This window comes from Panicum virgatum, chromosome 9N (genome assembly GCF_016808335.1).
Source record: "Panicum virgatum strain AP13 chromosome 9N, P.virgatum_v5, whole genome shotgun sequence".
NCBI classification, from domain to species: domain Eukaryota; kingdom Viridiplantae; phylum Streptophyta; class Magnoliopsida; order Poales; family Poaceae; genus Panicum; species Panicum virgatum.
The window spans coordinates 19191189-19212542 of record NC_053153.1 but is presented as its reverse complement, the minus strand read 5'-3'; the positions used below and the strand labels follow the sequence as shown (position 1 = coordinate 19212542).

General features: G+C 42.3%; 1 protein-coding gene across 2 annotated transcripts; it reads right to left on the bottom strand.

The window, feature by feature from the left end:
* Window positions 1–348: 348 nt before the first annotated feature.
* LOC120693392 lies at window positions 349–5919 on the bottom strand. 2 transcript variants are annotated; one of them, XM_039976816.1, is made up of 6 exons: window positions 4677–5919; window positions 4536–4603; window positions 4147–4419; window positions 3618–3815; window positions 828–3516; window positions 349–727 (listed from the first exon to the last, which is right to left on the bottom strand). In XM_039976816.1, exons 3-6 carry the CDS (start codon window positions 4302–4304, stop codon window positions 665–667), a joined length of 3108 nt encoding a protein of 1035 aa, XP_039832750.1. In that variant the 5' UTR covers window positions 4305–4419; window positions 4536–4603; window positions 4677–5919; the 3' UTR covers window positions 349–664. The 2 variants fall into 2 exon arrangements, with proteins under 2 accessions (XP_039832750.1, XP_039832751.1); XM_039976817.1 differs by having other exon boundaries at window positions 349–555; window positions 649–727; window positions 4147–5919.
* Between the last annotated feature and the right edge of the window lie 15435 nt (window positions 5920–21354).

Sequence of the window (21354 nt, the reverse complement as noted above, 5' to 3'; positions counted from 1 at the left end):
TCAAAAAAGAGTTGACCACGAGGACAGCACGCTGCCAAGTAGCTCAGACGACCAGGCAGAACAAATGCGGAAGACGTTGGGAAAGTAATTAGGGAGGGGAAAAAAGTGCCATCTAGAAGTTGCCAGACAGTCTCCACCACCGCGAAACAAGCGTTGCAAGCAACATTGCTCAAAAAAGCATCATGCACCACCAAAGCAAGCGCCCATGAAAATTAGGTGAAACGCGCACCATCACATGTCGCGGCCCAGAACACACCACACCACACCACACCAGTTTTAACCTTTTTTTTCCCGCTTCATGATTGCATCACCAGCCGAAAAGGCTGACTCACTAAATAATAGTGTACATTCATAAACATCTGCTTGGCCTATATACATAGGCCATGGCATCACTCGGTAGTGATGACGTGTTAAAAATCAACAGGTGTACGGTTGTCAGAGTAGACAGTTGCAAGATGGCTCATCACGACACGAGCAGAGAAGGTAACATGTCTGAAGTTTTCATAACTTGATTGTGTCTTTCCCTTCCATGGACCATGGTCGCTTCCCAGCTACCTGTAGAAACAATACAATTCATCGCCGGCATGTAACAGCTTGACAACCTGAGAATACGGAGAATGGTATCAGCAGATGGGCCCAGGAAAATACTTGCTTTGCGTTTCGCTCAGACACCACCAGGGACAACTCTTTTAAGAACTTCTCTTCCCACGTACAAATTCAGGTACCCCTGCAAGACAGAGCAAAGTATGTCATGTTCACCAGTTTGCTGCGGTGGTAGAACGCATGATTTGCATAAATGGTGAACAGGATGAGGATTGATGGTCCACCTGAACAAGCCTCTCTATGTTTTTAGCTTCCTCGGACAGGATCCTTGAGATGTCCGATTCTGTCGAGGGAGCGTTCGAGGCCCAAGCGCCAGCCACTTTTTCCACCACCTTCTTCACAACAATCTTGTGGACTTCCCGAGAAACAAGCCCGTTTTCCCACAGAGGCTTCAAGAAATTTCTGACGAACTCATACAGGGCACACTTGAATGCAGCCATTGGCGCCCTGCTCTCTTCGACCGCGCTTCGCTGTGGAGGCCCGGTATTAGATTCAGAGATCTCCATCTGAGCTGCCACTTCAGAAGTGCCCTCCTTTTTGCAGACATCACTGATGATTTGATTTGCCTCAGCTTGCCTACACTGCTGTTCCTTTACTTGCTCATACTGCTGTTCCTTTACAATTGGCACAGTCAACGAAGCTGGAAGACTCTTAGTAACATTCTGAGGTTCAAAACCGCCTGCAGTTACCTGGCAAACCAGTTCCTCAGGTGCCACAAAATCTTCATCGGTGAGCATATTAGGCGAGCAATTTAAGTCTGGTTTAGAAGAATATGGGATCCAATCACCTTGTTTAGCAGCACCAGAATGTGTCATGTTAGAAGTACAATCCTCTGTGGTTATCTGTCGATTTGATTTATTCTCAACACCAAGATATTGAGGCTCACAGTCCTTCGTATCATTCTTGTTCAACTCATTTTCAGGGCCTGCCATCATTGAACATACTTGCTTCTTTCTTAAAAGATTATGATCCATGGCTTCCTCTTGGTTATCTCTATGATCATTTCCATCTAACCAATTTTTGAAATCTCTAAAGTAAGTTCCACTGGACCTATTGACTTGCTTCTTTTGGCACATGTTTGCAGTTCCTCCATCAAGTATATGATCATGAAATGGAGTACTTCCACTCTCGTGATTTGGAGTCTCTAGTGCATTTACCTTCAAATCTCCATGCATGGAGCAACGAGCACTAGTCTCTTGGTCCAGCAATGTAGGGTCAGTATAAAAACCAGTAGATTGTTCAACCCATTTAGCACTATGGCCTTCTCCTCTCTTTTCACATTTTACACCTAGTTTCTCTTTCCTTCTGTCAGCATTATGTTTCTCCTGATGAGAAATATTCTGATGTGCACGATTGTCACGATGACAAACAGCAGCTTCATCCACCATACTAGTGTCAGAACAACCATTCAAACCACCATACACCATGGCATCTGGATGATCAGTCGATAATTGCCTCCTGTTAAGAATGTTTTCCTTTTCTTTCTGATGTGCAAGTTCAAGAGGATTTGCTTCCAGTGGAAGCTTGAGACTACACTCCAGACCTTTCTCAGCAGTTGCATTTTCAGGGATTTTGTTGCATTTACTGCTACTAGGGAATTTGAGGGGCGCCTCTAACTTTTTGTTAGCTGTTCCATCACCACAATTTTGTAGTCCATCAGATGATGTTGCACTACTAAATTGATCAGAACACTCCAATGCACTGTCATCTTCATCATCACTTTCTGAGGTAGCAAAAGCAGCAGGTCTTCCATTCCTCACTCTTCTGCCAGTTGACACCTTTCTTCTTTGTCCAGTTTGTTGTTGATTTGCTTTTACAATTTTGTCAGCCTTGGCAGCATTAGCCTTTCTTAATTGTCTTGCTCTCCATAGGATCAAACAATCTTGGCGAAGTGCCTCAGACTGAGAAAGATTATCTGATTCTTTCAGTTCCACAGTCTTCTCTGTATGGGTGACTGGAAGATGCTGTAGTATACCTCTTTCGGTGCAACCATCGACATCAGACTGCTTGTCAGATTCTAGATCCATGTCACTACTTCCTTGACTCAGATTTGGTGTGTTCGGTGAAGTGACAGTTTTGCTGCACTTGGGACTTAACATGTTTGCGTTCTCATCACACTTTGTTGAGCCAATTGCAGCAGGAGCTGTAGCATCCTTCTTTAGATCGCAATTCCCTTTTCCTCCGTCTCGACCCACAAACTTGGTTATTTCAGCGTTTCTCTCCAGACTACCATTTCTCCTCTTGTTAGTCTCAACTTGTTGTTTCTGGTCCTTTTCTCTGGGCCAGCGAAATCTCTTAGATTTTTCCTCATAAGCCACATTCTTCGTAACTTTCTTTCCTCCCAAATGATCTGCCTTCCTTTTCTGGCTACTGTTTCTCTCATATTTACTAGCTCCAGCACCATTGTAAGTGCTTTCATGGAAACCTTGTTTTATAAATTTCCTTTTTACCATCTTGCCATTATAAGCATTTCTGAAACGATGGCTATCTGAGCATTCATGAAAGTTTTCATTGGGAGAGAGCTCAAGTTGCTCATGGTGGAGGGAATGAAATTCATTAACTTGTCTCTTCGGGTGACCTCTTTCCTCTTCATCTCTTTGACACGATCGACCATGTGAGGTGCGAACAGGAATATTTAATGTAGGATCCTTCCAAGAGTGTCCCTTATGCTTACTATGACAGTGAAATCTGCGCATATAAGAGCGATGCATTTCTGCATCTATCTCAGAAAAATGACCATCCAGGAAGTCATGTTTACCTGGAAGATATCTATCATCATGATGATGTCTATTCTGACTACTAATCCCCTGGTTAGCAGAAAAAATCTTCCTACAACTTCTTGCTTGACATATCTGTCTGTGAGCTCCTTTTGCACCATGATGACCATGACCAAAGGAAGGGCTTCTGTTGGTTCTAGATTAGAAACAAACCATTTAAACAGCCAGAAATAAATAGTGCGAAAAGTTGTCATAAATGCATAACAACAAATATTTAATGTCAGAACAAGAGATTACCGGTAAGATCTGATGGGATCAAGTGCAGGTACAATGCTGCGCCTAGCCTGTTTCGATGTATTGCTGACACAAGCATGATCTTTACCATGGCATCTACCATAAGAACAAGAAGATAGGTGGCATTGTCCACTTACTCCATTTCCTGGGCCACGAATCTCAGAATGTCCATGCCCATGTAATGCATTATATTCCCCCAACCTGCATGCCAAAACATCTTAGTTCCATAAAACTGAAATATTTAGTGCAAGTAATAATGACCATCACAAGATTGACAGTGGATGCACACCTCCTTACACATGTATCACAGTTACAATATCTATAGTTGACAATTTCTCCTCGAGTTCTATGCAAATCATAAGAATCTCTGGGCAGATGTGAAATTTCATTAGCAGTCCCAGAATCTTCTACCCTGTTACATACATCACAAAATTCCATCAAGATAAGATAATTCTGAACCTATGAAATTAAAAGCATGACTATATAGCATGGAATTTGAAACTTAATTTCATGTACTGATGAAGAGAATAACCTGCTAGGCATATCCAGAGGGCAGTGCAGGGTTGCATCATGATCAAGTTGCTCCCTTGCTGCTTGCTCACTTTGATGAAGGGATAAGTTTTGCCAATCGTACTTCTGTCCCAGAGTTTGTCCATGTACTGATGACGATAATAAGCTTTTTGAACCCATCTGTTATCTGGCAGCACTTGAATGAAGAGTACAGTGACAATGCCAGCTCCAATATCACAGATAAGACAGGGAAGCTGGCTTGAATCCTTTACTCCTTGGGTGAAGCTTTCACAGGCTAAAAGCAGATGGAGGTAAATCTAACTTATTGTCAGAACTTCCATGAAAATGTAAAACTTTAGTTTACAATAAGAAATAGGAATGCCAAGACTCTGCACGCAAGGAGGCATGTACCAATCGAATATGAATGTCATCATCAGGTATTGCATCAGTTAAGATTCTGATGCCTTCTCCCTTGCTTCCTAGCAACTATAGAGAATCATTGGATAATTCTTGCAACATGTCCGTCAATAAGCAATTTAGCAGAGAAATTACCAAGTTAGACTAAGGATTCCCTTTTATTCGTACTCCCTAAAACATCCTTCAAATGCCAGCACTTGGTTGATCCACCCCTATACTTTCAGCATTGGAGAATATTAATCAGTAGACTTGAATGGTCAAGTCTCCATAATAAACAGAACTGTATAATCTGGTATCTATCTGCTAGAGAGTCCCTACATATCTAATATAAGGCATACTATCGTTGGCCGTAGAGGTTAAGGAGCATGTGGAACCAAGAAAATGGTAGAGGAAAATAACTAAAGTGTTTGTGATGCTAATGCCTTAGCAAGAAGGGGGAGAATAGTTGTGTTGATGTTTACTCAAAATGTTGAACAACGTAGAGATCAATTATAGAAAATGACAAAAGATATTTCAAATGGCATGGAAACCTTGCATTTTGAAGCAAAATGGCAAAAACAGAAATTATACCTTATATCTTGGAAGGGCTTGAATTTTATGTAAGAAACAAATAAATACAAAATTATGTAAACTCTCTTTTGTTACTGAGTACTCATTATGCATCGACAAAAACAATATATTCATAAATCCTGCAATCATGCTTACTCCTTTAGTAATTAAAGGCATATGAACCTTATGATGGTAGATACAAGCCTGCACCAGCTAACAAACATGCTTACCCCTTTGGCCGTGAACTTAAATCAAGGAAAAGGTGTATTTTCCATCCTGGAGTATTACAAAAGTGTGGTATTCATCCCTCATGTTTTATTTGGTGCAAATCAACCCCTTAACTAACTAAATCGGTGCATTTATCATCCCCACCTTAGTTTAACAATGTTTTAGTGCTATCTAATGGTGGTTCATGCCACACAATCATGACTATTTCTTGCTTAGCAATATAATATGCTAAGTTGAAGATACAAAACCCGAAAAAAAATCAGTAAATCCTCTAAATTGGGTACCTATAAAAAGTTTATCCAAACAATTAATGAAACCGATTCGGATCGAACTATTATATCAAGTGGCTTAACATTGGACATGGCTAGGCAATGAATTGTAACATAATTATATGACCTAAACCCATATTATATGATACTAAACCATTGCTAAATTGATAAATGCACTAGTTTAGTTAGTTAAGGAGTTGATTTACACCAAATGCAACATGAGGGATGAATATCACACTTTTGCAATACTTGAAGGATGAAAAATACATTTTTTTCTTAAATCAATATAAAAAGATTGTAAAACTGTAAACAGTGTCATCAAAGTCATTATCAATATAAACAACAACAACAACATAGTCTTTTTTCCCAAGCAAGTTGGGGTAGGCTAGAGATGAAACCCGAAAGAAATAAGTTCAAGGTTCAGACACATTGATAGCTAGTCTCCAAGCGCTCCTATCCAAAGCTATCTCTTTAGAGATATTCCAATTCTTAAGGTCTCTCTTAACCGATTCATCCCACGTCAGTTTGGGTCTACCTCTACCCCTCTTTACATTATCGACCCGCTCAAGAACCCCATTACGCACCGGCGCCTCAGGAGGCCTTCGTTGGACATGTCCAAACTATCATAAGGTCCAAACTCCGCCTATGCTGACTGGAAGACTCTCTCTCCTGAGTCGTCTCAGCATAGCCGGTCCCAAGCCCGGATAAAGGAGGAGGGTTGCGTTAGGTTTTGGCAAACCAGCATAAAAATAGCCACTCTAATGGATTTGAAACCCACAAGAAAGTCATTATCAATATATGCCAAAAAATTTAGGTCAACATTCAACCTTTGTTATTTTAATTAACAAAAGGAATCACAGACAAACCATATTGAAAGATTTTTTTTCAACAAAAAGAATTTCTGTAGCGCATGATGAGTTTGAATGTGAAAAATTATTGAGCAACAGGTGAATCAAAAGAGTTTCATAACATTGCTTAGAGATTATTTTTCTTATTTGTTATCTTAACCAAAGAGATATATGAAAGGATCCAGGAATAATTGGCCGCAGATACCACAATACATATTATATACAAAGTAATCTGCATGCTAATAAAAACATGAAACAGTTCAGCTATATCTATAACTCTTCTTCCATTTTACAGAAGATGACGAATATAACCAGACTAATAAAAAAATACACTTTTCCAATATTAGAAATTTATCATTAACTATCTTCACTCTTCTAACTAGCCTGCATGCAAAACATTTAAGTTCTAATGATTAATTTTCACCCATGAGGCAGTCTCTCCATGTTTGTGTATACAATTCTCAGTTGTCAATCCAATCCCAGATTTGTAAGAGGTTGCAATTGAATGCTACCATCATTTTCTGGATGATAAATTAACACCTAGTCTAGTACGGCATTGCCTGTTGCATAAAAGCAAAGCATGATTTTGGATTAAAAAATCTATAATATTTAATTCCGCGTGTTTCAATTGGTTATTATCTTATAATGTTGATCTCATGTTGAAAAGCACACTACTTTCACATTTAAAGTTAGAAAATCTGTGTGTTTGCTTATAATAATAGCACAAAAAAAACAAAAGCTTGTCTTTCGAAATATATAACTTTAGAAAAATGTGTGACACTACAAAATCAAGCCTCTGTGCTACTGAATTCTTCAACTCTAAACTTGCAGGTAGAAACATTGGACAACAAAAGAAAGCCTAGCATGTAGCATCAATCAGGCCTGGCCCATGCCTTTGTTCTCCCCCAGGTAGAAACAAAGGGGGGGCCCAAACTGGTTAGTTGAGCAACAGAAAAGTGCACACTTGGCAACAAAACAGCACAGCAGCCCGCACAACGCCCAATCCTTCAATCTTTATAAAACAAGCATGAAATTTATGATTGGTCTCAAACAGGAAAAATGCCAAATTTGTGATATAGGTACTGAGACTGGTAGGTAGAGAGCGACGTAGATGCCAGTAGAGTGAATCAATGCCGAAGCGGAGCAGAACTAGGAACAGTCAATACATGATTCGTGCTTCATGCATGTGGCCTTGGAGAGAAGAGTGATACCTTGTCCCCACAGCCGATTTCTGTTTGCAATTCGCCTTGGCCTCAAGTCGTCAGCGTCACAAGTTAACCTGAGATCCATAGAACATCGCACAAGATTATAATAGGGGATGCGATTCACTTGACACCAAATCAAACCCCCACAAAGGACTCATACATAAGGAGCAAAACTCGAAGTATACCGATGATGCAAATAAACTACACATCGACAGAGGAAAAGTAAAATAAAATACAAGGGCGGTGATTTTACAAGGAAGGAAAAGGAAGCCGGGAAGAAAAAAGGAACTCGATTCCGACATGGAGAAGCATAATCAATGCAAAGAACTCTCGCATCTTCCCTACAGAAGTGCTAGTGTTCTCGATATTTTGAAGAAGATGCAAAAAAAAAAAAGATTCGAAAAAGTGGAGCGGGGGAGAATAGGATGCTAAGCCACAAGATCCCTCCTTTGAGATTATCGGCGCTTGGAGGTTGGAAGTTAAACCCTAACACACCCAAGAAGAACCACCGCAACGGTTGCACCAGCGGGAGAAGGGAGCCAGTACCCAGGAGAACGCAACGGTCCAAGACGAAGGAACAGGACGATCGCAAGGGGGAGGGCGTTACCGGCGGCAATGTGGTATGGAAGGGAAGCAGGGCCGTACCGGCAAATTCGAGGGCCCTGTGCGAAACAATGGACTGAGCTCTAGTGGCCTAGTGCAGGATCGCGAATACCAAGCGATAGCAGCCGGCAAGTGCGATAAGCGCGATGTGCTGTGTGAAAGCATAAATATTAGAAGTCACACGTGTGACTGGCAGTTAAATCATCACAAAAGGTCTAATAACTATTTTTTTGTTCCGGAATAATTTCTTTTATTGCTGGAACAATTGTTATTGTTTGAACAACAAAATTTTTTTCCAAAAAAAGTTTGTTTTAGCAACAAAGCATTGAGGGGCCTGGTTTATTAGGCCGATTTTAGGTTCAAAATATGGAATCTTGGAGAGGTTGTGGTGCTGTGATAGGTCCACTCGATATCACACACCTGACCCCGAGTAACACCCATGTAAAAGGAAGTGATAAGTGATACGCCTACAATGATTTATCTTTTAGGAGCAATTTGAGCCATATTTTGCTACAAATTAGATCAATAATTAACTAAATTAAAGTTTTTACGTGACTATATCTAATATATATCTAATATTTTGGGGGCCCTTCAAATTCGGAGACCCTGTGCGGTCGCACGGCCCGCACGTGCTTAGATACGGAGCTGAAGGGAAGCCTCGGCGGCGGCCGGCGCGCACAAGGAGTCCCGACGTCGCGAGAGCGGCGGAGGGGTGGGACCGTGGGAGCGCAGTGAGAGGAGGGGGCGAAAAGTGGAGCACGGGGTGGAGCGGGGCGGCGCGAGTCGTGTGGTTTTTTATCCCAAGTTCCCTGTGTTGTGTCTGCTCCTCTCGCTCTCTCCACGCGGTTTCTTCTTTCTTGCCTGCGCATTTACCACTTCATTGAACCGGTTTAAGGCACCTCTATTTTGAGTTAATAAAAAACACCAATGGTCAGCTATTTACTCGTCCTAATTTACTCTATTCAAACATACCACTGCTAGAAAACTAATCATTCATCCATAAATAGATCTCAGGGGTGGATTTAGTACCGATTCTAAATTTGGACGCCCCTCCTAATATCATTTGGTACCGAGTCATAACACTACCGGTGTTTTGGCTCAGTACTAAAATGACGCGGCCATCTAGTACCGGTCAATAATACTAATCGGTACTAAAAAGTTATTTTTAGTATAGGAGTTACCGGTACTAATAGGAGTTTTTCTAGCTGTGGACTGAATCAGTGGTCTTCTCATTAGATTGTGATAATAGGTATGTCATCAAGATCATATATACTTTGACTATATTTTATTTATATAAAAAAAATCTCCTTATTAAGTCAAAGCTACATCTTCTTCATCTCTTCTCTCTATCAACAAATTTGTGGTAACTAATTAACAGTAAAAATCACCTGCTTCAGGGTTAGATGTGAGAGTGTCAAAAGGCTCAAAGCTGAGCTTAATTAGAGCAAGCTAAAGCTTAATATGGTATTAGTTGGCATCAATAAATTTGATAGGTACAATTAAACACTATCCAAATTTCAGTTGTGGCTAAATGACCGCGGGTCTCGCCTTCTTCTATATGATGTCGTCACCTCGACAAGATATCAGTGACAATGTAAAAGCTGAACTTAAGCAGAAGCAAAGCTAAAGCTTGATATGAAGCCTAGTTGATGTCAATAAAATTTGGTAAACACATAAAACAGTATCCGGTTGTAGGGTTGAGTCCATTTCTAATGGTAGCTGTAGCTCCGATCGGGCTCCACCTCTAAGCTTAGGTGGGGCTCATCTGGCTCGAAGCTGAGAGGACATTTTACGAGAGAAAAATATATACAACAATAAGGGAAAATACGGGTTGTGCAAACAATCTTGTAGATAGCATTGTAGAAATCGCGGAAGGTGATGCGCTTTCTGCACTGGCTATAGGTGTTTCTAAACCAAATTGTTAAAGAAATACGATATGGTATTTTAGCTAAGGAAAATAGAGAAAAACAACTCTCCTCCCGTTGAAGCCTTGAAGGTACTTGAATACAACGTTCAAAAGTTTTAGTAGATATATACACTTTTGGTCGACACGACACTTATTGTACTAGAGTTGCTAATAAACACAAGTGGATAAAAAAAGGGACGAGTTGTACATGGCTCGATCTGCAGTCAAAACACGTACAGTACACTCTTTGTTGAGAGTTGAGACTTGACGGGTCGCGCAGCTGTAGCTGCGCCGGAAAAAAAAAACCGTAGCTAAAACCCTACCGGATCGGACGACCACGACGTAACGAGACCAATGGCAAATGCGGCTCGAATTGTCCCGATGGGAGACGATGAACAGAAGTTACAGAACAGGGCCAGTGCGTACGGCACGCGCAGCTGCGGTCGCCTGGTCCGAGACCGGCCGGGAAACGAATTGAACGGATAGAGAGACGGTGCTGCTCCGCGGCCGGCGGGCGGAGCGGAGCGGAGGCGAGTCCCGTCGCGGCGTCGCGCCTTGGCATGGCGCGTCGTGGCGTTGGCATGGGCATGGGCATGGGCATTTGACCTGGGCGGCCGTGCCCAGCGTGGTGGCGCGCGGGGGTGCTGCGCGGTCAGGTTCAGGTCATGTCACGGCCGCTGCGGCGCTGCAAGCGGATCGGAGAAATCTTTGGCCATGTTTGGTTTAGGCGTGTAAAAGTTTTGATGAGAGAGAAATGATGTTTTGACCACTAATTAGGGGTATTAAATAAAGTCTAATTACAAAATTACTTCCACAACTATGGTACTGTAACAGTTTGCTCTAGCTAATGAGGCCTTTGACCGCACGATTAGAAGATGATTGAGTGCAATTACTGTAGCATCACTGTAGCCAATTATGATGCAACTTGGCTCATTAGATTCGTCTCGAAAAGTTACACCCATTCCTAAAAAGGTTTTGCAAATAAACTTCGTTTAGTACTTCATGCATGCATTTGTCTTTTTGTGAAAAAGTTTTGATGCATTCATTTAAACATGGCCTTTTGCTTGCTCGCGTGGTTTTGCTACCCCCGCTAGCTAGGGCCATGTTTGGTTAAAGTGCAGAAAAATTTTGATGAGAGAGAAATGAATCTTTGACCACTAATTAGTGGTATTAAATAAAGTCTAATTACAAAATTACCTCCACAACTGCGGTACTGTAGCAGTTGCTCTAGCTAATGAGGCCTTTGACCATACGATTAGAGGATGATTGAGCGCGGTTACTGTAGCATCACTGTAGCCAATCATGATGAAACTTGGCTCATTAGATTCGTCTCGAAAAATTACACACATTTCTAAAAAAGTATTGCAAATAAACTTCGTTTAATACTTTATGCATGCATTCGTCTTTTTGTGCAAAAGTTTTTGTGAGTTTAACCAAACATGGCCTAGGCTGGCTAGGCCGGTAGCTGCAGCCTAGCACCTGGCCGAGTTGCCGTGCGTGGGAGAGCGTGCTTCTGCTCTACGGAGTACTAGACTCTAGGGGACTGGAGCTGGGAGGTGAGGTCAGCCGCGGCAGGCCGCCGGGAGCGCCGGCGCCCAAGGCTGCTCCGGGCGGGCCGCCTCGGTAGCTAGCTGCTCCTACTCCGGCGAGGTACGCAGAGAGGTCTTTGGGCCCTGCCATTACTGTTGGAGAATGGTATATTGGTACCAGCACATTAGTGCCGGTCCAAGAGGAGCCGGCATTAACGTGTATGAACCGTACAAAGCGGACACGTTAGTGCCGGCTAAAAACTCCAGTCGGCACTAACATGCCATCCCCCAATGGTCAGCTCGTCTGTCACAACGGTCAAAAGACACGTTAGTGTCGGCTGGGGTTTCTAGCCGGCACTAACTTGGTTAATTGCATATTAGTGCCGGCTAGTAGTTCTAGCCGGCACTAAACGTACGCACTTAGTGCCGGCTAAAGCCACCAACCGGCACTAACTTGCCCCGCATAAGCCAGGCACTCCTTCTTCCCCAGCCCGACCATTTCATTTGGCCGAGCTCCTCCTCTCTCATGGCGTGTTAGAGGGGAGGTGCTGCCCATTTCCCTCCAAATTTGTGAGGATTTCACCCATCCAAGTGCACCAAAAGTTAGTAGCTTCTTTCAATCTTCTTTCACGGTGTTTATTTTTTGTTTCATGCTTTCTAGATAAAGAAAATAGTGATTTTAGGGTTGAGGAAAAATGAGCATAATTTTCCGATTTATTCATTAATTTGAGCAAAATAGAATCAATTTGTTACTTTTTAGAGAAGGATTTCTAGATAGTTTAACTATGACACATTTAGAATGATTTTTTTGAATTATTTCACGGAGACATGTATATATGTTATTATGCAAAATTTTAAGGATTTTAAAGATGAGGGAAAATGGGCATGATTTATTAATTTGTTCATTAATTTGAGCAAGGTAGAATTGATTTGTTGCTTTTTAGAGAATGATTACTATATAGTTTGACTATCACACATTTAGAATGTTTTTTTTTGAAATATTTCATGGTGACATGTGTATATGTTATTGTGCCAATTTATTTTGCTATTTAGTTTAAATTTACTAGATATGTGGTCTATGACACATTTATATTTTTTTTTGAATTACTTCATAGTAACCTGTTTTTACTTTTTAGGGATAATGAGCATGATTTTTTTTTAATTTGTACAGATGGACCGGCAATGGATGCACGGAAGCCGGAGCACCTCGGCGTGGATTCAGGGTTTAGATTCTTTTCTCAAGGCGGCAATGGCAAATAGGTCACCAAAGGGTTTAATGTGTTGTCCATGCAGTATTTGCGAAAATAAAAAGGAATTCCGAAAAAGAGATACTCTATGGAATCACCTGGCCTTGAATGGTTTCATGAGTAACTATAGCCTTTGGACTAAACACGGCGAAGTTGGAGTTATGATGGAAGATAATGAAGAAGATGACGATGGTGATAATAATCTTCCAGATTGGGCATGGGTTCATGAAGCATGTGGCTTTCAAGATGAACCAATGGACGAGTGTGAAGCAAATGTTGCACAAGAGGAGCCACCTGACGAGCTAGGTCAGGCGTTGCTTGATGCACAGAAAGACAGTGAAACTGTGAAGGAGGCATTAAAGTTCGAGAAGATGTTGGAGGATCACAAAAGGCCGTTGTTCCCTAATTGCAAACCGGAGCAAAAGAAGTTGGGTACCACGCTGGAGATGCTGAAATGGAAGGCAACTAATGGTGTAACCGATAAGGGATTTGGTGAGCTATTAAAGATTGTAAAGAACATGCTTCCTGAGGGTAATGAACTGCCGTCAACAACATACGAAGCTAAAAAGATGGTTTGCCCTCTTGGATTGGACGTGCAGAAGATTCACGCATGTCCTAACGACTGCATCCTGTATCGCGGCGAATACGAGAACTTGGAAGCTTGTCCTGTTTGCAGCGCATTGCGGTATAAGATCAGGCGAGATGATCCAGGTGATGTTGATGGGCAGCCGGTAAAGAAGAGAGTTCCCGCAAAGTTGGTGTGGTACTTCCCTATTGTAAGCATCTAGGCCCTCAAGGTATGTTTCGGTGATTAATGACAACCATTATTGTGACTAATGAGTTTGTGCAGCTTAACAGATCGTTATCGCTCATTTGGTCATATGTCAAAAGAGACCCCTCAATTTCATTATTCAAAAAGGCGATCTCGGTATTCAACTCAATTTTATGTCAAGGCTAAGGATCTTTCTAGTCCTAAGTGTCACAAGGTTGAGAAGGACACTTAGGTTAGTATAGGTTTTATAGTTTTGTAGTGATCGCACTATTAAGAGGGGTTAAAGCTTAGTAACTTGAGCATGGACATGGTCATTTGAAAATGGATGCACACTATGGTCACTCAGGTTTCTAGAAGTTCAAATAAGTGGTTCTCAAATTATATCTCAAGAATATTTGGATTTCATTCAAGACTCAAATCAGAAAAGACAAAATCAGAAAAAGTCTATACACCGGTTTAACCGACGCTCTCAATTTTCCATACGTCGGTTAAACGAAGTCAGCAGAGTCTGGACAAATTCAATACACCGGTTAAACCGACGTGTTTGAATTTAACGTCGGTGCATTAGTCCAGAGTTGGTTTTTCCAGGGAAATTCAAGTTCTATTCACCGGATTAACCGACGCTGTTTGAATCAAGACGTCGGTGCAATTGACCAGTGAGATGGTTTTTCAGGGGAATTTAAAAGTTGTCCTCACCGGTTAAACCGATGATAGGTTTGAGTTAACGTCGGTGCAGTTGTCCAGAGACTTGGTTTTTCAGTTGATCAGTGGACAACTACACTCACCGGTTAAACCGATGATACGTCGGTTAATCTGCCCCAGTTGTAACGGCTAGTTTTCAGAAGAGGCAGTTTACATTCACCGGTTAAACCGACGATGACTATTGGAGGGACGTCGGATTTACCGGCGCTACGCAGTTTTCTGGCAGTTTTTCTCCAACGGCTCTATTTGTGTGAGCTGCATATATATACCCCTCCAATGGGTCATTTCGCCCACTCTTGACACCAGGCAACATCCAAACACTCATACCATAGTCAAGAGCCACCTTGAGCTTCATCATTCACATACTTGTGCATTCAATCAATCAAGAAGCAAGATTAAGGACTTGAGTAGAGAGAAGCTAGTGTGCATCCGTTCTTGGTGATCGGTTCTTGCTCAAGTGAAGGCCTTAGCTTGTTACTCTTGGTGATTGGCATCACCTAGGCGATCTTGGTGATCAGGGTGTTTCTCGCGGAGCTTGCCAAGGATTGTGGGAGCCCGGAGAAGAAGATTGTACGTGGCTTGAGCTCCACCACGCCGGGATGGTGAACGGAGACTCTTAGTGAGCGCCCAAGTCTCGGTGACATGGGAGGTGACAAGACTCTTAGTGAGTGTCACAACGTGGACTAGGGGTGTGTGCCAACACATCGACACCACGGGAAAAAATCCGGTCGTCTCTTGTCCACTCTCTTTATTCAAACATTTTCTTTCATGCAATTTACTCATGAGCTTGACTTAGAGATCATAACTTAGCTCTACCTTGCTACGCTTTACTTTGTTTTTATCTCTCTTAGCTTGTGTAGGTAGCTTAGTTATCCGGTTGGTGAATTGGTGCCCTACTAGTATTGCATAGGTTAAGGTTGCTTTACCTTGCTTTAGAATTTGAAAAAGGCCCAATTCACCCCCCCTCTTGGTCCATCGATCCTTACAATTGGTATCAGAGCCTCGTTGCTCATTTGGATCATTAGGCTTCACCGCCTAGAGCTATGGCCAAGATGGGTGGTTCGCCGCCTCACTTCGAGGGCAAGAACTTTGCTTATTGGAAAGTTCACATGGCCGCATACCTTGATGCGATTGCCCCCGAAGTGTGGTTGGCCACTAAGACCGGGTTCACCGGAACTCCCACCACCGAACAATTAAAATGGAATGCCAAGGCTAGAAATACAATTTTCGAGGCCATAAGTGAGGAAGTCTTTGCTAGAGTTAATGGCATGGACTTAGCAAGTGATATTTGGAAGGAACTCATTGAAATTCATGAAGGCTCCACTAAAGTTCGTGAGCAAAAATATCACTTGTTTAGAGCTAAGTATGATTCCTTTAAAATGCTAGCTCATGAAAATTGCAATGATATGTACTCTCGCTTGAATGTCATTGTCAAGGACATTAATGCTCTTCAAGTTTCCAAAATTGACAGTGGCTCCATCAACTGCAAGATTCTCATGCTCCTTCCGAAGCCCAAGTACAACATTATCAATGCTATGCTTCAAAAGGAGAATCTTGATACAATGGAAGTGGGAGAGCTTGTGGGCGAAATTCGCGCTCATGAAATGAGTATCCTTGGTATGACCGAAGAGCCAACAACAAGCAAATCAATTGCTCTCAAAACCAAGGCCAACAAGCACCGCAAGCTCAAGATGGTCAAGCAAGAATCTAGCTCAAGCAATGAAGAAGAAGATCACCATGAAAGCTCATCCGATAATGAAGAAGATGGGGAACTTGCTCTCATGATGAGAAAGTTCACACGCTTGAGCGATAAGATAAACAAGAAGGGTTACAACTTTGACCCCAAAAGAAGGATGTTCCGGTATAAGGAAGATGTCAAGTACAAAACTTGCTATAATTGTGGAGAAAAAGGACACATCTCTCCCGATTGCCCCAAGCCGGACAAAAGAAAGAATGACAACAAAGGCAAACATCACCATGATTCAAGCGATGATGAAGAAGATGAGAAGAAGAACAAGAACAAGAAGCTTGGAAAGAAGAAGAGTCATGACAAGAAGACCAAGCTCTTCCCAAAGAAGAAAGGGCACACCAAGAGAAGTTTCTTGGTGGAAAAACAAGAATGGGTGACCGATGTCTCATCAAGCGAAGATTCAAGTGATGAAGAAGACATCGTCACCATCGCCCTCACCAATGAAGAACCACCACTACCTCCGCCTCCTATGTGCCTAATGGCAAAAGATAACACCAAGGTATGTGAGGTGGATAGTGAAGATGATAGTGATGAAGAGCTTGATCCTTATGAATTCACTAACCTCATTAATGAGTATACATCAGTCATCAAGAGGGAAAAGGGCAAAGTCAAAATTCTTGAGAGCACTCATGCCAAGTTAGAGCTTGCCCACTCCGACTTGCTTGGCAAGTACAATGACTTGCTCAAAAAGCACAATGAGTCACTTGTACTTGCTAAGCAAGTTGAAGAGAGCCACAAAAAGCTTAAACAAGAGCATAGGGAGTTGGCTCACAAATATCAAGAACTTGAATTTGCCTATGAAGCAATTGACCCAAGTCTTGAGAACTTTGCTCATGAAACTATTGAAAAGGTCAATGCTTCTACCTCATGTGATGACCTACTCATTAATGCAAATGCCACTAATATTGTGTCCAAGCTTGCTCCTTCTAGGGAAAAGGAGTTGATGGATCAAGTAGCTAGCCTCAAGAGTAGTGTGGAGAAGCTCTCAAGAGGAGAATACATCCACAAGGAAATTCTCTTCAACAATGCACGTAACTATGGCAAGAGAGGTCTTGGTTCATTTCCGGAGCCAAATCAAGGCACTACTCCTTCTCCGGAGATCAAGATAAGCTTCATCAAGGAAGTTGGTTCATATTGCCAACATTGCCAAGTCACCGGGCACCACACTAGGGAGTGCACCTTACCATCACGTCCTCTTCCCACTTTACTTAAGAATTACTCATCAATGTTTCAAAATAACCATTTTCTCTTGAGTAAAGTGAAGGGCAAAGTGAAGGCCAAATTTATTGGCAAAATTGCTAAGGAGTCAAAGAAGAAGCTCCCCAAGCAACTTTGGGTCCCAAAAGCTCTTGTCACACATGTGCAAGGCCCAAAGCTTGTTTGGGTTCCTAAAACTCAAAAGTGAATTCTCATGTGTGTAGGTGAACTACAAAGCCGGTGGAAAACATTGGGTACTAGATAGCGGTTGCTCTCAACATATGACCGGCAATGATAGCATGTTCACCTCCCTTGAAGACCCCGACGATCATGAACATGTCACCTATGGTGATAACTCAAGGGGAAAAGTTTTAGGTTTGGGTAGAATAGCTATCTCTAAAGATTTATCAATTTCTAATGTCTTGTTTGTAGAAGCACTTAGTTTTAATCTTATTTCTATTGCTCAATTGTGTGATCTTGGACTAACGTGTACCTTTGACAAGAATGGTGTTGTAGTAACTCTTGAAGAAGACAAGTCAATGGTATTCACGGGGTTTAGGCATGGCAACATCTATTTAGTGGACTTCTCTTCAAAGCAAACAAGCACCATGACATGCCTCTTCACCAAGTCTTCTCTTGGGTGGCTTTGGCATAGAAGAATTGCTCATATTGGCATGAGCAACCTCAAGAAAGCCCACAAGAGAGGGATGATCACCGGCTTGAAGGATGTCACGTTTGACAAGAACAAGCTATGTAAAGCATGTCAAGCCGGGAAGTAAGTTGCAACACATCATCCCATCAAGACGATGTTGTCTACCTCCAAGCCGCTCGAGCTACTTCACATGGATCTCTTTGGTCCAACTACATACAAGAGCATTGGTGGTAACCTCTATTGCCTAGTAATTGTTGATGATTTTTCACGTTACACTTGGGTTATGTTTCTAGGCGATAAGGGTGAAACTCCGGAAATCTTCAAGACTTTTGCAAGAAGAGCTCAAAGGGAGTACAACTCCCCAATTGTGAAGATCCGTAGTGACAACGGCACCGAGTTTAAAAATATGAAGATTGAAGAATGGTGCGATGAAGAGGGCATCAAGCATGAGTTTTCCGCCACCTACACACCTCAACAAAATGGAGTGGTGGAAAGAAAGAACAAGACACTCATCACCCTAGCAAGAGCAATGTTGGATGATTATGGCACGTCCGAGAAGTTTTAGGCGGAAGCAATCAACACGGCGTGTCATGCATCCAACCGAGTATATCCTCACCGACTCCTCAAGAAAACTCCATATGAGCTCATCACCGGGAAGAAACCAAATATATCATACTTTCGAGTCTTTGGTTGCAAATGCTTCATCTACAAGAAGAAAAGACTCGGTAAGTTTGAAAGTAGATGTGATGAAGGTTTCTTTCTTGGTTATGCATCAAACTGCAAAGCATATAGAGTATTCAATCAAACCTCCGGGTTAGTTGAAGAAACATGTGATGTGGAGTTTGATGAATCTAATGGCTCCCAAGAGGAGGTTGTTGGCTATGAAAATATAGGTGATGAGGAGATTGATGAAGCTTTGAAGAAGATGTCCATTGGGGATATCAAGCCGGAAGAGGTGCATGAAGGCAATGATCAAGGGGGAGGACCTTCCTCATCTACACCAAGCACCTCCACGGCGCCCCAAATGGATGAAGATCAAGAAAAAGATGATACACAACCTCAAGAAGATGTGCCAACGCTAACACCCCGAGTTCAAGAACAAGAAGAGCAAAGTGTTCCACCACAAGCACAAGTCACACATGATCCACCCCAACAAGCATCCACGCAAGTACCGCTAGTGAAGCATGGTCGCATCTCCAAGGATCATCCAATTGGTCAAATCATTGGTAGTCCATCAAAAGGAGTAAGAACTCGCTCTAAACATGCTTCATTTTGCGAATATCACTCGTTTGTTTCTTGTATTGAACCCACTAGCATAGAGGAAGCGCTTGAGGACTCGGATTGGGTGATGGCCATGCAAGATGAGTTGAACAACTTCACCCGCAATGAAGTTTGGGTCCTCGAAGCTCCTCCGAAAGACAAGAACATCATCGGCACCAAGTGGGTCTTTCGAAACAAGCAAGATGAACATGGGGTGGTGATACGCAACAAAGCAAGACTTGTGGCAAAAGGGTTCTCTCAAGTCGAAGGTTTGGATTTTGGTGAAACTTTTGCTCCGGTCGCAAGACTTGAAGCTATCTGTATCCTTCTTGCTTACTCTTCACATCATAATATTAAGTTGTATCAAATGGATGTGAAAAGTGCATTCTTAAATGGCGTTATTAACGAACTTGTTTATGTTGAGCAACCTCCCGGGTTTGAAGATCCGAGGAATCCTAACCATGTTTATAGGTTGCACAAGGCACTCTATGGGCTCAAACAAGCTCCAAGGGCTTGGTATGAGAGGCTTCGTGACTTCCTAATCATGCAAGGCTTCAAGATCGGGAGGGTGGACACCACGTTGTTCACAAAAGACGTCAACGGGGATCTTTTCATTTGCCAAATTTATGTTGACGATATTATCTTTGGCTCAACTAATGATTTACTAAGCCATGAGTTTGCTACCATGATGTCTAGAGAATTCGAGATGTCCATGATTGGCGAATTGACCTTCTTCCTTGGTTTTCAAGTCAAACAAATGAAGGAAGGGACATTCATCCATCAAGAAAAGTATACTAAAGATATCTTGAAGAAGTTCAAGATGGATGAGTGCAAGCCAATCAAGACACCCATGGCAACCAATGGGCATCTCGACTTGGATGTGGACGGTAAACCGGTTGATCAATCCCTCTATTGTTCTATGATAGGGTCTTTGCTTTACCTTACCGCATCTAGGCCCGATATAATGTTTAGTGTGTGCTTGTGTGCCCGCTTTCAAGCTAACCCAAAGGAGTCACACCTTTCGGCTGTGAATAGGATCCTTCGGTATCTCAAGCACACTCCTAGCATAGGCTTGTGGTACCCCAAAGGCGCTAGTTTAGATCTCTTGGGATACTCGGATTCGGATTTTGCCGGAAGCCGTGTGGATCGCAAGAGTACCTCCGGGGGTTGCCACTTGCTTGGGCGTTCTCTAGTTTCTTGGTCGAGTAAGAAGCAAAATTCCGTGGCTTTGTCCACCGCGAAAGCGGAATATATAGCGGCCGGTGCATGTTGTGCCCAAATCCTATATATGAAGCAAACTCTTTTGGACTTTGGTGTGAAACTAGATAGGATCCCACTCCTTTGTGACAATGAAAGTGCCGTAAAAATTGCCAAGAATCCGGTTCAACACTCTCGCACAAAGCACATTGATATTCGCCATCACTTCTTGCGTGATCACGAAGCCAAGGGGGACATTTCCCTTCAAGGTGTGAGATCCGAGGAGCAATTGGCGGATATATTCACAAAACCTTTAGACGAGAGTACCTTTGTTAGGCTAAGGAATGAGCTTAATGTGTTAGATGCGGCAAACGTCATGTAAGTTGCCATGTCATATAGAAAAATGCATACATATAGGACACTTGTCTAACCATGGTAAGATAGTGATGAGCAAGGGTTTAGCTAGAGGTGGTGGTCCACTTGTTTTCCTCTAGGCTTGTAGAAAGGCTCATCATGAAGAAGCTTCCCGTGGGTTCAAACTTGACAAGTAGATCTTAATTTCTTGTTATGCATTTCTTGTCATATAGATGTGCACTTCATGTTTACTTTACTTTCGCATGTGGTTGTAGCTTGCATTATCATTGCATGCGTAAGGGTCACAAAGGAGATCACTTGATGAAAATGAGACTTGTTTTCATATACAAGATCTTAATTCATGAAAAGTGAAAAGAGCAAAGTGTTAGGTGCGTCATTGCCTAGTGAGCAATGTCATGATGAGTTTGAAGTTTTCTATCTTCAATATTCCTATGACATGGCTCATACATTTTATTTGGCACTTTGTCTCTCTTGCGGCTTTTCCTTGTGTTTGAAAAGAAATTTATTTAAGCAAGTGTGCTATC